The following is a 13,688-nucleotide window of genomic DNA, read 5'->3' on the forward strand; positions in this document are numbered from 1 at the left end:
GTTTACTAATGTTCCAGAGTCAGAAAAGTGTGACTGTTTCACTAGGTTTAACATTCACCTATCACAGAACTGATTACAATACCAGGTCTTTTATATTTTTTCTTTTGGAGGAATCATTAATGATGGTCCACCAGTGTAATTCAAACAACACGAAAATCATGAGTTGTGTTGAAAATAAATCAATATTTTAAGTAACAGAGCATTGCATAATTAATATTAATTGCATAAAGTGCCCCAGGTCTGAGCACTTTATGTCTGGTTAGTATAGTTTATTCAATGCTATCGTGAAACTTTTCTATGAGGTAAAATAGAGTGGGATTTTAAACCACAGAGCCCCACACTCATACAATTCAGTCAAAGGACTAGGACAAATCACTTGGCCCCCTACACCTAAGTTTCCTCATCTGTGATAGAGGAATATTCACAGAACCACCTCAGGACTGTAGTAGTGAATGAGACCAAATGGCCAATGGACATTCAGCTTTATGTCTTTCAAACAGGTACCATGCAGTGCTATTTAATTCTCTGAATACACATAAATTTTGCAATGATCATCAGTTACCAATCTACGGATCTTGAAACTTTTGGAGATCATTTGGGTCCTGTTCTGCTTCTGGATATTTAGGACAGGGTTGGTAATCTATTTTATTAAGCATCTATTTTATTAAGCACATTTCTGCTTGTTTGATCTTTGAAAACATAAAGTATATTTGAATTAAAATTCTCTAAATATAGGAAAAATAAGCAAGCCCAGACTAACTCAAATGTCAAGGTCGTATTGAGGGCAGTTGGGTGGTAGGTGCAAGGTATGGTGGGTATTATCTGCAATGACAGGGAGTTATCAGACACCCAATGATGGAAAAAAAAGAAGAAAGAAATTAATAATGACAGCTGGACTCAAGGGAATTGAAGTTGGAAGCTGAGAAAGTCTTTGTCTTGTCCAGTGGGGGGGACGGTCTCTCCCACTGCAGCCTCTCAGTGCCTCTGCTCCATTCACCTCCTTATTTCAGAACCAATACTTTATGTGCCCAATTTTCTATGGTCTCAAAATGGCCACACCATCTGCCAAAGTTCCCTCAGAGCCCTTGTGCCCTCCGCCAACCAACTCTGACCCTCAGTGTCTGTGTTGCAAACACCCTGGAGAGGGAACATTGCTGGGCAAACTCATCGTTTCCCACAAGGTCTCAGGAGTTGTATATCACAGGGGATGAAGGCTTTCCTTTGTCCTCTCAGCAGTGTCTGGGAGTGGAGCAGAATTACAGAGTGCAAAGAAAGGGGTAAATACCTTAGCAGAGGAGATGACTAGAGCATGCAAAGATGATGCTTCCAAATTTCAAAAGAAAAAAAAAATTTATAAATACCGTAACAAGAATTCATTTTGATCATGCACCTAACATGTCAATATACCATACATAGTTCACTTTGATTCACACCTCTTCCATGATTCATATCAATTAATTTATTTAATTGTCCTAGGTTCTTTTGCCACACTGCCTGTATGGGTTAGCTATTGCTGCTGTAACAAATTACCACAAACTTAGCGGCAGAAATCCACAAATTTATCATTTTACAGCTCTGAGGGTGAGAATTCCAAGGAGTTCTCCAATGGGTTGAAATCATGATGCCGCGGCTCCTTCTGGAGGCTATAGAGTAGAATCCACTTCCTTGCCTTTTCCAGGTTGGGGAGATCTCCAGCATGCTCTCTCCTGTGACCTCTTCTTCCATTTTCATCCTCACCTCTTCTCTCAGTCCTCTGCTTCAGTTCTCCTATCTCCCCTCTCTGGCTCTAATCCTCTTACCTTCCTCTTATAAGGGGCTGCTGTGGTCACACTGGACTACACAGATGATCCAGGGCCATCTCATCCTGAGATCCTTAACTTAACCTGTATAGTCCCCCTTTTATCAGGTAAGCTGATATATTCTCAGTTCCTAATATTCAAGACAAAGACATGTTTGGCGGGATTATTATTCAACCTAATGTAACGCTCAACATAGAATATGAGGTTGATGGTTGTTTAGTTAATTTATTTAAAGCATTCTTGACAAGTGCTAGTGAACAAGAAATTCCACATAAACATTCCTTTTTTTTTTTTTTTTTTTTTTTTTCCTTTACAATAGTTGGGTCTCCTACTAATCACCTGAAACTTACTTTTGTGGCAGATATGAAAATATACTTGAACAGTTGAGAAATACAGAAATATGTGATTTCAGTTGCCGCTCAATCTCTTCTTGTTAAGCCTTGAAAACTCAACATTTGAAAGAGAAAGACTAGGTAACAATTCCACTTTGTAAAATATTTTTCCAGTTTGGGGACATAGAATTTTACAAGGCTCCAAATGTCCCATAATCAAGCTTTAAAGTGGGTAGTCAAACACACACACACAAAAAAGGGGGTGGGGATTCCTTGCAAAGGACAGGGACGGGATTTTCTAATTCTTTCCACGCTTTTTGAGAAAATGTTTAAATGGAAAAAAACAAATGATGGCCTTCCTGAGTTAAAACAGTTCCAATCGCTTCAACAGATCACTGCACAAGAATGAGCAACTGCTTATTGAAATTCTGCCTCCTGGAAGCATAGCCAGTGCCCTCTTGTTCAGGGAAAAGTCTGTAATATTAATCAGCTGTGGCTTTACAAAAGCTAAGGCCAAACACAGAAAGCTCGGTGCTGCAGGCACCAGAGGGCCACATGAGCTTGGCATGAGTGATTTCCTGTGTTGTTCCGGTGACTCCAAAGAGTCCAGAGCCACTCCTCCGCCACCTTCTTGCTCCAGTTTTTCTGCTTCCCTGCTCTTAGGTTGGTGACCTACAGTGTGTCCCCATGGACTTCTCTACATCTTAACTTGGCTCTAGAAAGCTTGCCATGCTGACATATTGGTAGAAGTCTATAACCCTTTATCTAAAAATTTGGGGAAAAAAGGTGTTCAGAATTTTCAGTTTTAAAAAAGAAACACAAAGCATAGATCATATTGAATTAGCAGCTCCAGTGGGACAGAGTCAATATTCCCTAATATTTTTGCAACAAAATATATAAATATTCTTGTGAAATAGAATAAAACCAAGATTATGAAAAAAAAATTGGACATCCATTTTTAGGTCAGCTGGTGGTACTAATTTAGTTTTAGAAATATCCTTGGAACCTTTCGGATTTTAGAATTTCAGATAAGGGATTGTGGACCTATGTAACATATCAAAGGGGATTGTGATTAGTAGTAGTACTACTAGTAGTAGTAAGTGGAGGTAGTATTTTGTTGTTTGCCACCCAAATGGAGGCTCAGGAAAACAGACTCCTAGAATCAGTGGAAAGAGCCTTAGTGACATGGAGCCTCCATTTCATTTTACCAAGAGGGAAATAGAGCATCAAGAATTCACGTGTTTTGATGAGGCTAGAAATGAGCTCTAAGCTGGATGCTGAGTTTTGATGTTAGACAGACCTAGGCTGATCTTGGTCCTAACTAAATGTGTCATCTTGGAAGTTTTACACCCAGCCTATGCCCATGTTGCCATTTTTCCTTCTCTTTTGAGAGTCCCTTTACTCACAGGGCTCTTATGAGCATTAAATTGACCAATGTTAAGTGCAATGTTTGGCACAGTGAGTTGTACATCCTACACATTCCATAAAAAGCAAAAATTACCATCCTCAGTTGTGATTTTTTATGGTTGCTATTGACCTTATTCAACTAAATTCAGTAAGCGTTTATGGAATTCCTCCTCAAAAGGCACTGGACGTGGTTACAATATCTGCCCCATACACTGTAAGCAACTCAAGGGAGTCCCTTAGATCTGCATCGTGAACACTTAGCACAGTCCCTGATGCACAGCAGGCACTTTGAATGAATGGAAATAAACTCAAGATACTGAAAACCATACAGTAGATATAAAAATAGTAACAATGAAGAGTGTGAGAAATACCTTAACAGCTTTGCAAAGTGCTATGAAAATAGAAAAAAAAAAATTGTGTGTGTGTGTGTGTGTGTGTGTGTGTGTGTGTATTTCCTCTGGCTTGGAACAGAGGAAGACTTTAAAGATGAAGCATTTGTGCTAGGCTTCTAGACCTAAGCAGTAGGCTAGTCTATCAGCAGGTGCAGTTAGGGGTCAGGGAAAGGCCATTCCAGGCAGAAGGAAGAGTGTCAGCAAACTCTACGAAAGCAGAAAACAGAAAAATGCAAAGTATTTTTAATAAGGATGTGGCTATGTGCTAGGGAGATTATGTGGAGGAATCACATGGGACCCAGGCAAACAGAAACTGCAGCCTGCAGAGCTTTGGAAGTCAGTGAAGACTAAGTCCAATAGAACTTGCAATGATATAGGAAGGAGTTGAGACTGGATATTGAGGCATGAGATGACTGAATAATTTTTATTTTGCTTTTTTCCAGCAAGAAATCATCCAGACTAATATGACTTAGGCCAAGCTTTAGGAAAATGGCAGTAGTGGTATTTTATAGGAAGAATTAAAGAACAAAGAGAGGGAAAGTAGACCCATCAGGGTACAACAAAAAGCCCTTGGTCAGAATGATAAATACCTAAGCCAGGGCAGTGGGGGTAGTTAGGAGGGGAGAGGATAAACAGGCACAAGGAGAATGGACCTTATGTGGCCTCCAATTAGATGTTGGAAGCAAAGAAATGAAAGGATTCAAAGATTACTTTTTATCTTTTAGACCTTGAGGTATAGTGGTACTGAAGAGAAGGGAAGGTATAGAGATGTTGAATTAGGAAGGCAGAAAATTATGAGTTCACTTTTACACTAAACAACAAATTACCACCTGTTCAAAGTCAAAATTAAAAGGAACCACTGATGTCAGGAAAGTACACATTCACCCAGCTGCAATCAGTCAGGGGCCAATATCTTCAGAACCAAGCCATGGGCCTGCTTACCTTGCACTGTCCCTATGTGGGGGAGGCCACACAAAGGTCAGAGCTCCATGTGGGCCCACAAGCTGTGGTTGGTTCCATGTCCCGAGGAGATCACCCCAACTTACATGAAATGAGCACTGAAGGTGCTCACGACCACGGAGGAATCATCCTCTGGGGTCGTTGTATATAGGGATCTCACAACTAGCTCATAAAGGATCCTTGGGTATCAGTGAAGGCTCGGGTGTGGAAAGTGTGGGGCGGCAAGGTGCCCTCACGCTGGGTCATCCACCTGCCTACCTTGCATTCAGAGACTCTCCTTAAATTTTCACTCAAGGCCCCTCACTTGCTCACCCAGACCCAGACTGTGAGTAGTGTGAAATCTTTTCCAGGAGGAAGTAGTAATAAAGTATCATTATTAAGAAGCCATATGTTGTAATGCAGGGGTTGGCAAACTTTTCCTATGAAGGAACAGAGAGTAAATACTTTAGGCTTTGTGGGCCATATGGTCTCTGCCCCAACTACTCAATCCTACCATCATAGTGAGAAAGCAACCATAGACGATATGTAATGAATGGGCATGGCCCTGTTCCAATAAAACTTTATTTAGGAAAACAGGTGGCAAACCAGATTTGGCCCTCGGGTCATTATTTTCCAGTCCTGTTAGGTGGAAAGGGCTAGCCAGACCTTAGGTTTAAACTTCAAACCTACCACTTCCCAAATATGTGAATAGGCCACACATCTCTGTTAGATATTATCATTATACCTTTCTTATTGATTGTGAGGATTAGAGAAAAATGAGTGTAGAAATGCCTAATAAATAATAGTCGTTCACTAGGCAGTGAATGATCCTCTTAATTACAAAGCATAATAGGAATAAAAGCTAACATTTATTGAATGTTTATATGTGTCAAGCACTTTGTAATCTATTATTTCATTTAATCTTCCAACAACTCTCTGAAGTACAAAAGATGTTCCTTTCTACTCTTGGGGAAACTGAGGCACTGAGGGGTGCCCAAAAGATACTTGTACACATAGTAAGTGAGGTAACTGGTGCTTCATAACATGTAAGTGGACTCTAGGGCCCTTGGTGCTAAACCCCTGTGCTATTTAATTAGTTCCCACTAATTCAGCTTCAATTAAAATGCTCAGAATCATCTTAGATTCTTCAGGGCTTCTCATAACTTCTCACAGAGCTACATAACTGAAAATAGTTTAATACAACAACTTTTCAAAATTCACCTTCAGGTTAACACTCAGATAGCATCTTACATAAGTAAAACACTTATTTCAACCTCCCTCCCCCAAGAAAGATCTCAACAGAGAAGGAAAACCAAAATATTACTGAGAAAGCTGATGCAAAACCATTTCAAAAAATTTAGCCTATAATCACTCTGAAAACTTGCAATTTCAAAGCTACACTGCAGAATAGCATACTGGATTAATTATGCCAGACTGCAGCAATAACCTTGAATTAAAGCTGCAACCTTCTATTTTTAAGAAACACTTGCCTTTCTGGTTGATGAAACCTGTCGTCCCATCAGGTAACAGACGTGACCAGGAAAGAGAGAAGCGGTAATGAGTCAATCCAAGCTGTTTGATACATTTCAGATCTTCCTCCCACAGAGTGTAGCTGCCACAAGCTACATCGCCAGTCTGGTTCTTGAAAACTCTCTCTCCTCCCTGATGGGTGAATGTGTCCCAGACACAAAGGCCTCTTCCATCTGCATCCCAGCCTCCTGAGAAAAAGAAGAAAATGCAACAGTTACACCCTTGACATCGAGAGGCATATGTGGAATGTAAATATTTGTCACCAAAAGAACATACCTCATTAACTCAACGTGCCATATTTATAACTTTAAAATACGCCTTTGAAATAACACGCGTGAGTGGGTTATGTGTTTAGCTGTCCTTGATCCCTGAAGTGACTAGTGGCAAATAAAAAATCACTGCATTAGTACCTCTGCCTAGCCGGCTTTCATGGTTCATTATCTGAAGATCTCTGGGCTGGTAACAGGTAGGACTCAGGGTCGAAACACGGTCTCCGTGTGAGCATTCCTCCTGGGCACTACTGACACGCCATGTCCTTGCACACCACAGAGTCTTGGGACCTTTTCTCTGACCCTCCACACTTGAATCCATTATGGTTTGGATCTGGAGTTTCTGCCAAAGGCTCGTGTGTTGAAGACTTGGTCCCCAATGCCATGGTGTTCAGAGACGGAGCCTCTGGGAAGTTGTGGACCATGAGGACTCTAACTTCATCAGTGGACTAATGAGTTCAGAGCCCAACAGACCATTTGGGAAGGTGGTGGAAACCGTAGTAAGTGGAACCGTAGTAAGAGGAACCTGTGGAAGGGCATGAATCCTTGGGAGCATTTCCTTTGGGGTCTGTGTCTTTTCCCCTCCCTTCTCTCCTCTCCCTCCCTCCCTCCAGTCCTTTCTCCCCACTCCCTCTCTTCCTTTCCCTTTCTCTCCCTCTCTCTTTCTGCTTCCTGTCTGACTTGGACTGAATACCTCTGCCCTCCCATGACCAAAGTAAGGGTGACGTGAACACATACTGAAATTTCTAAAACCATGAACCAAACTAAGTCTTTCCTCTGTTAGGTTGATTTTCTCAGGCATTTTGTCACAGCAACAAAAACTAATGAACACAACCCCAATTTTCCTATTATCTGACAGAGGAGCCTGTAATGGTCCAGTCTCTTATCTGTGGGAAGTCACTCATTTTCCCTGTTGATATGATATTGGCATTTGAAAATTCATTTATTCATACCTCCATCAATTCCACATGTCTTGTATCAAGCACTATTACTAGTACAGGAGATGCCGTGGCGAACTACATTGTGCCTCAGGTTCTTGGGAAATTTACATAAGAGGCAAATGCCAAACAACCAGTGTCATGGCCCTTACCTTCACAGAAAACAGGGAAGGACATTCACTCAATTGTGAGGTAGAGTCTGAGGAGGTCTCTCCCTGTTCAGTGTCTCTGTAAACCTAAAATTGATCTGAAATACAGTCTATTAATTTTATTACAAAGAATATATACATTATTCTGATATTTTTATACCTAAGGAAATATAAAATAATCTGTATGTTTTCTGAGCATATATATATATGAAGTCCCAACATTCCTGGGACTGATAAATTCAGGTTAGTGGTTGTCCTCAGGTTGAAATGGATCTGTGGGTCCAGAGAAGAGTACGTGTGGCCTCTAGTGAAACCTTCTGTGTTTCAGTCCTTAAACTAGGGAGAAGGCATACAGGAGACTGTTCACTACGTTAGCCACAATCCCTTCACATAAGCCTAAAATATCCCATCATAATTGCAATACAAGAAAAGAGTTTACAGTCAGAGCAAAGTAAACAAAAACAATTACAGGAACATCTTTCACATCCTCCCTGAGCATCTCTGTACTCATATTTTATGCACAGTTCCAACAGGGTTAGATATAGTCACCAGTCCAACAAAGCACAACATGGAAGATGAGAAGATACGGGAATGAGTCAGGGATGGGGGCACAGGCAGTGATCTCAGCTTCCTGGGAGGCTGAGGCAGGAGACTCTCAAGTTCAAGGCCAGACTGGGAGAGCTAGGGAGACTCTGTCTCAAAATGAAATAAAAGGGCTGGGGCTGTAGCTCAGGAGTAGAGTACCTCTGGGCTCAATCCATGGAATAGGAGGAGGAGGAGGAGGAGGAGGAGGAGGAGAAGGAGGGTGGGGGAGGATATGAAAGTAGTAGTGGTCTCAGTAGCAGCATTTGTGGGTGAGAAACAAGGGGAGACAAGAGAAGCTTCTAAAAGGAGGCACTCTGACAAAAGCAAAAGGGAGCATTGATCTCGAAGTAGGATACTAAAACCTACACAAAGAAGTCCAGATTAGTTAAAAAGTATTGTACTTTCCAGAAGGAGACAGACACAAATATGAAAATATAATTTTTTCAAGTATGGTACTCATAGTTTTGAATAATTGATTTAATAAAGGAAAGAGTTTAATCTTGGAGAGTTTAAGCAGTGGTTTGCTGGTAAATATTTAACTACTGGCTATATTCAAAAAACACACATAGACATGTAGATGGGTTTACTGTCAATTTTCTTGATACAAAGAATAGACACAGTTTACAAATAATAAAATATGCAATTTTCCTTGCTGTACATTCCATGTAGTCAATTGATTGTCATAGAATGTTTTTTTTTTTTTAATTTTTACATTAGTGGTCATTGTGCAGCTGTAAACTAATAAACACGCAGCTTTTACATGACAGTTGGTTAGTATTTTTGCTTAAATAAACAGGCAAACTGAAAGGAAAATAACAAAGATGTACCAGACCTTGACTTGTTCACCAGTGACATGAGCTACTTCTTTACTAAATCATATAACAGTTTTGAAATACTAAAAGAATTTTTCCTCAATTTTTGTGCTACTCACAATGCAACAGCCACAGATATGAAATACTTTAAGTTTAATCTGCAGTGTTGTTTTAGTCTGTTTTTTGCCACTGACAAGAACAATTTTAGAGAAGGAAAAGTTTAGTGGTCAGAGTTTCGGAGGTCTCAGTCTATAGACAGCTGAGTCCATTCGTCTAGCTTCAACTTGAGACACAACAGTATGGCAGAAGAGTATGGCAGTTGAAAGCAGCTCTGGATGTGGCAATCAGAAAGCAGAGAGTTCCACTCACCAGGGACAAATATAAACCTAAAAAACACACCCCTAGTGATCCACTTCCTTCAACTGCACCCTCCCTGCCTACAGTTACCAACCCATTAATCCTTATCTGTGGTTACAATGCTCATCATCTCATCATTTCACCCTCAACCTCCTTGCATTGTCTCACTCAAGAGCTTTTGGGGGACACCTCACATTAAACTGTAACAATTGTTGACTCTTGATCAGGTCCAGACCACAAACACAATGATAAAACAAATACTGACTTTCAGCACTTGCAACTCTACTTGTGGTAGAATTGGTGGCCACAGTCAATTTCCAGCAACCAGCGTGCTAGAACTGAAGGCAGAGTTGGAGGAAGATGAGTAGTAGGCTTTGGTTTTGGTTTTTTGCAGTACTAGGAAATGAACCCAGGGAAGGGCGGATGTGCTACCCCTGAGCTACATCCCCAGCACTTTTGTATTTTGAAATAGAGTCTCACCAAGTTGCCCAGCTCATCTTGAATTTGAAACAAGCTCCTAAGCAGCTCTAATTGCAGGTACACATCACTGCACCCAGCTTACCTTAACTTTTAATTTGAATTATTTATTTATACATATATATTGTTTATTGTTTTAAATGACTGTGTTTAAGAACCAGCTCATGAAAGTGCCAGAAACTGAACAATAGCCTCTGATGAGCCAACACAAGCTGCTTCACCATATCACTGATAAGTAACTTGCCTAAGATCACACTGTTGGGTAGTAACAGTGCCAAGATTTGTATCCAGATCTTAGAAGTCCAAGTCCTTCCACTTGATCATGCTGCTCTTTGTAATAAAGATTTGGAGCAATGAATAAAGAGCCAACTGATGCCATACTCCTCAGTGTACAGAGGCTCAGAAATGCAAAATACAGTCTATCTATGTCAGAAAGCAGTCCATCAACTTGACAAAAACTGTTTTGACTATTTTAAGAAATAAATATTACTAAGTAGGAAAACACAGTTATGTGGACTAGCTTGTTTTCCACATATGCTTATTAAACAAAACATGTCTAAACATTGCTGCAATGAGAAACAGAGCTTTGAATTGAAAATAAACAATTATAATTGATATTTTGATAAGAACATATTGCTGCCAGTACTCATAGTACTTCAGCACAAATATTGCTAAAAGAATAATATTAAGAACTCATTTGTTTATTAGGAATTTTCTCTAATTGAAATGATGCCCATATCCTACAGTACGATTTTCTTTATGATGTACATTTCTGGGTTGCCATTTCTGGGTCAACCCTATTATCTGAGTCATTCTCAAAACAAGTATATATCCTGGATGAAATAGGAAATATGTTTTTAGTGCATCATTAAATTTGACAGGAAATTAAGTAGTTCAGAAAACAAAGTGAAAGTGTGGTTTAGCAGCATGAGCAGGTAGTGATACAAGCTTTTGTTCTGAGAATGTGGAGTAGGGGTTTTAACCTGCATAGGAATGAATTGCACGTCAACACTAACATAAAGACTGGTAAAGGAGAAGTACATTGTTTCTAGGAGTCTTAGGTTATACATGGAGTAGTATAATATCACTTGATAGTGACAGGTTAAAAGATGTACACTATAAATTCCTGAAGGAAGCACCCAGATAACAAAACAAGGAATTACAGCTAATAAGTCAGCAAAGAGTATGTAACAGAAGCATAAAACATAATCTGAAATAGTCAGAAAAGAGAAAAGAAAGAAAAGACAGATGATCTAAGTAAAAAACAAATAGCAAGATGTTAAGGTTTAAACTTGACCATGTCAATAATATCATTGAATATAAACAAGTCTAAACAACCCAGTTGAAAGGCAGAGAATATCAGATTGAATAAAAACACAAGACTCAATTGTATATTACCTGCAAGATATTTAAGTAGAAACACACAGGAAGAAAAATAAACTTCTCTATCAGTAGTCAGAAACTAGACTAGCCATATTAATATCAATGTGGATTTTAGGACAAAATAACTCCAGGAAGTAATTGACCAAAAGGACATAATAATACTAAAGATTTATGCACTTAATAACAGAATTTCAAAATGCACAAAGCAAAAAACTGATAGAACTGCAAGAAATTGATGGATCTATAATTATATTTTGAAATTTCAATTAGAAAACCAAAAAGACTACAGAAAAAAATGGACAAAAGATGTTAACAGTTCCTTCACAGAAGGAAAAACAAACATTTAGCAAACATTTTTAAAAATGTAAGAGATAATTAAAAATCTGGGAAATGCAAATGCATACCACAATGAGATACAATTCTACACCCACACAGTTGGCACAAATTTCAAAGTTGGGCAATATGAAACACTGGAGAGATTGCTGCTCAGCAGGAATGCATAGACAGTGCTGGTGGGGAGCAACATGGAAAGATCTAGTAAAACTGAGAAACACATCGTGTACCAAAACCCAGAATTCTTGTACCAACACATGCTCTGTTTTTACAAATGTAGACCTGGAGTCATATATAGCCTCATCTGCAAAAACAAAGTGAAATAAAGAAGAGAAAGAAAACCACTGGAGACAACCCAGATTTCTCTTATCCAGACAATAAACAACTGTAGATGATTCCTACAATGAGAGACTCTATAGGAGTAAGAATGAACGAACTGCATCTACATAGATCAAGCTGCGCAAATTTTCCAAATATGATATTGGGGGGGATAAAGAAGTAGAATATGTACATGATGTATTTCCATCTTTACAGTGTCCAAAACATGTAAAACTGAATGATAAATTGTTTAGCTATACATTCTTATGTGGCAAAGCCACAAAGAACAGCAAGGTGATTGGCAAATATAAAATTCATTTGCATGGTTACTTCTGGGCACAGGGAGGCAATATTGGAGGGGATTCTGAAAATGTAATGAGAATATGGATATCATTTTTACACTATGCACATCAATCACAAATATTATTTTATTCATCATGTGTCCAACAGAACAAATTTGTAATACATTTAATTGTTCATAGTAAAGGCCATTTGTTCAGGATTAGCTCTCTGCCAATCCAACACCAACAAATCAATTCAACGAGGTCATTTCTCCTCATAATAGTCCTTAAAAGATGTATGATTATTGTTCCAAATAATCCTAGCAGAAATCTAAGGTACATAATGATTGAAAAATTTTCCCAAGATCACAGAGCTGATGATAATGACCATCAAAACATGACATGCCAGTCTTAACCACAACAATACCAATGAATTAAGCTCCTTGAAGACTGTTAACTTTCAACCTAGGTGAATCTTGAAAAAAATAAAGTCTTGCTTCATGAATTAGTGTTTCACTCCGTGAAAATGTGTGTTGCTCCACTTTCCTTTGAAGATCTCATAGTTTAGTTTAAATATTTAAATAAATATTTATACTACACTAAGAGTTGTATTGTTGTATTCTGTAGTTACAAAAACAGCATGGTATTGGCACGAAAACAAACATGAAGACCAATGGTACAGAATAGAAGACACAAAGACAAACCCACATAAATACAGTTATCTCATAGTAGACAAAGGTGCCATAAACATACACTAGAGAAAAAGATAGCCTCTTCAACAAATGGTGCTAGGAGAACCGGAAATCCATTTGTAGCAAAATGAAATTAAGCCCCTATCTCTCACTGTGCACAAAACTCAACTCAAAGTGAATCAAGGACCTAGGCATTAGACCAGAGACCCTGTGTCTACTAGAAGAAAAAGTAGGCTCAAATCTCCATCATGTTGGCTTAGGAATGGACTTTCTCAGTAAGACTCCTGAAGTGCAAGAAAGTAAAATCAAGAATCAACAAATGGGATTAGTATCAAATTAAAATGTTTCTGCATAGCAAAGGAAACAAACAAGAACATGAACAGAGAGCCTACGGAATGGGAGAAAATCTCTGCCACCTGCAGCACAGATAGAGCACTAATCCCCAGGACATATAAAGAACTCAAAAAACTTAAGACAAAAAAAAAAAAAAAAAGAAAAAAAAAAAAAAAAGAACCCAATCAATAAATGAAAGTGAACAGACACTTCACAGAAGAAATATGAATGGTCAAAAATAAATGAAAAAAAATGTTCAACATCTCTAGCAATTAGACAAATGCAAATTAAAGCTACATTGAGATTCCATCTCACTCAAGTCAGAATGGCAATTATCAAGAATACAAGTAACAATAAATGTT

At 38.8% G+C, this 13,688-nt stretch overlaps 1 protein-coding gene across 1 annotated transcript in view; it reads right to left on the reverse strand.

The window, feature by feature from the left end:
* Positions 1-13,688, reverse strand: part of LOC124995082 (cytosolic beta-glucosidase) — a 108,544-nt gene that overhangs the window by 61,769 nt on the left and 33,087 nt on the right. Inside the window, exon 2 of the mRNA XM_047567528.1 lies at positions 6,360-6,587. Within this exon, the coding sequence (XP_047423484.1) occupies positions 6,360-6,587 (228 nt within the window). The remainder of the gene's footprint in view (positions 1-6,359; positions 6,588-13,688) is intronic.

The sequence above is a fragment of the Sciurus carolinensis genome, chromosome 10 (assembly GCF_902686445.1).
Source record: "Sciurus carolinensis chromosome 10, mSciCar1.2, whole genome shotgun sequence".
NCBI lineage: Eukaryota > Metazoa > Chordata > Mammalia > Rodentia > Sciuridae > Sciurus > Sciurus carolinensis.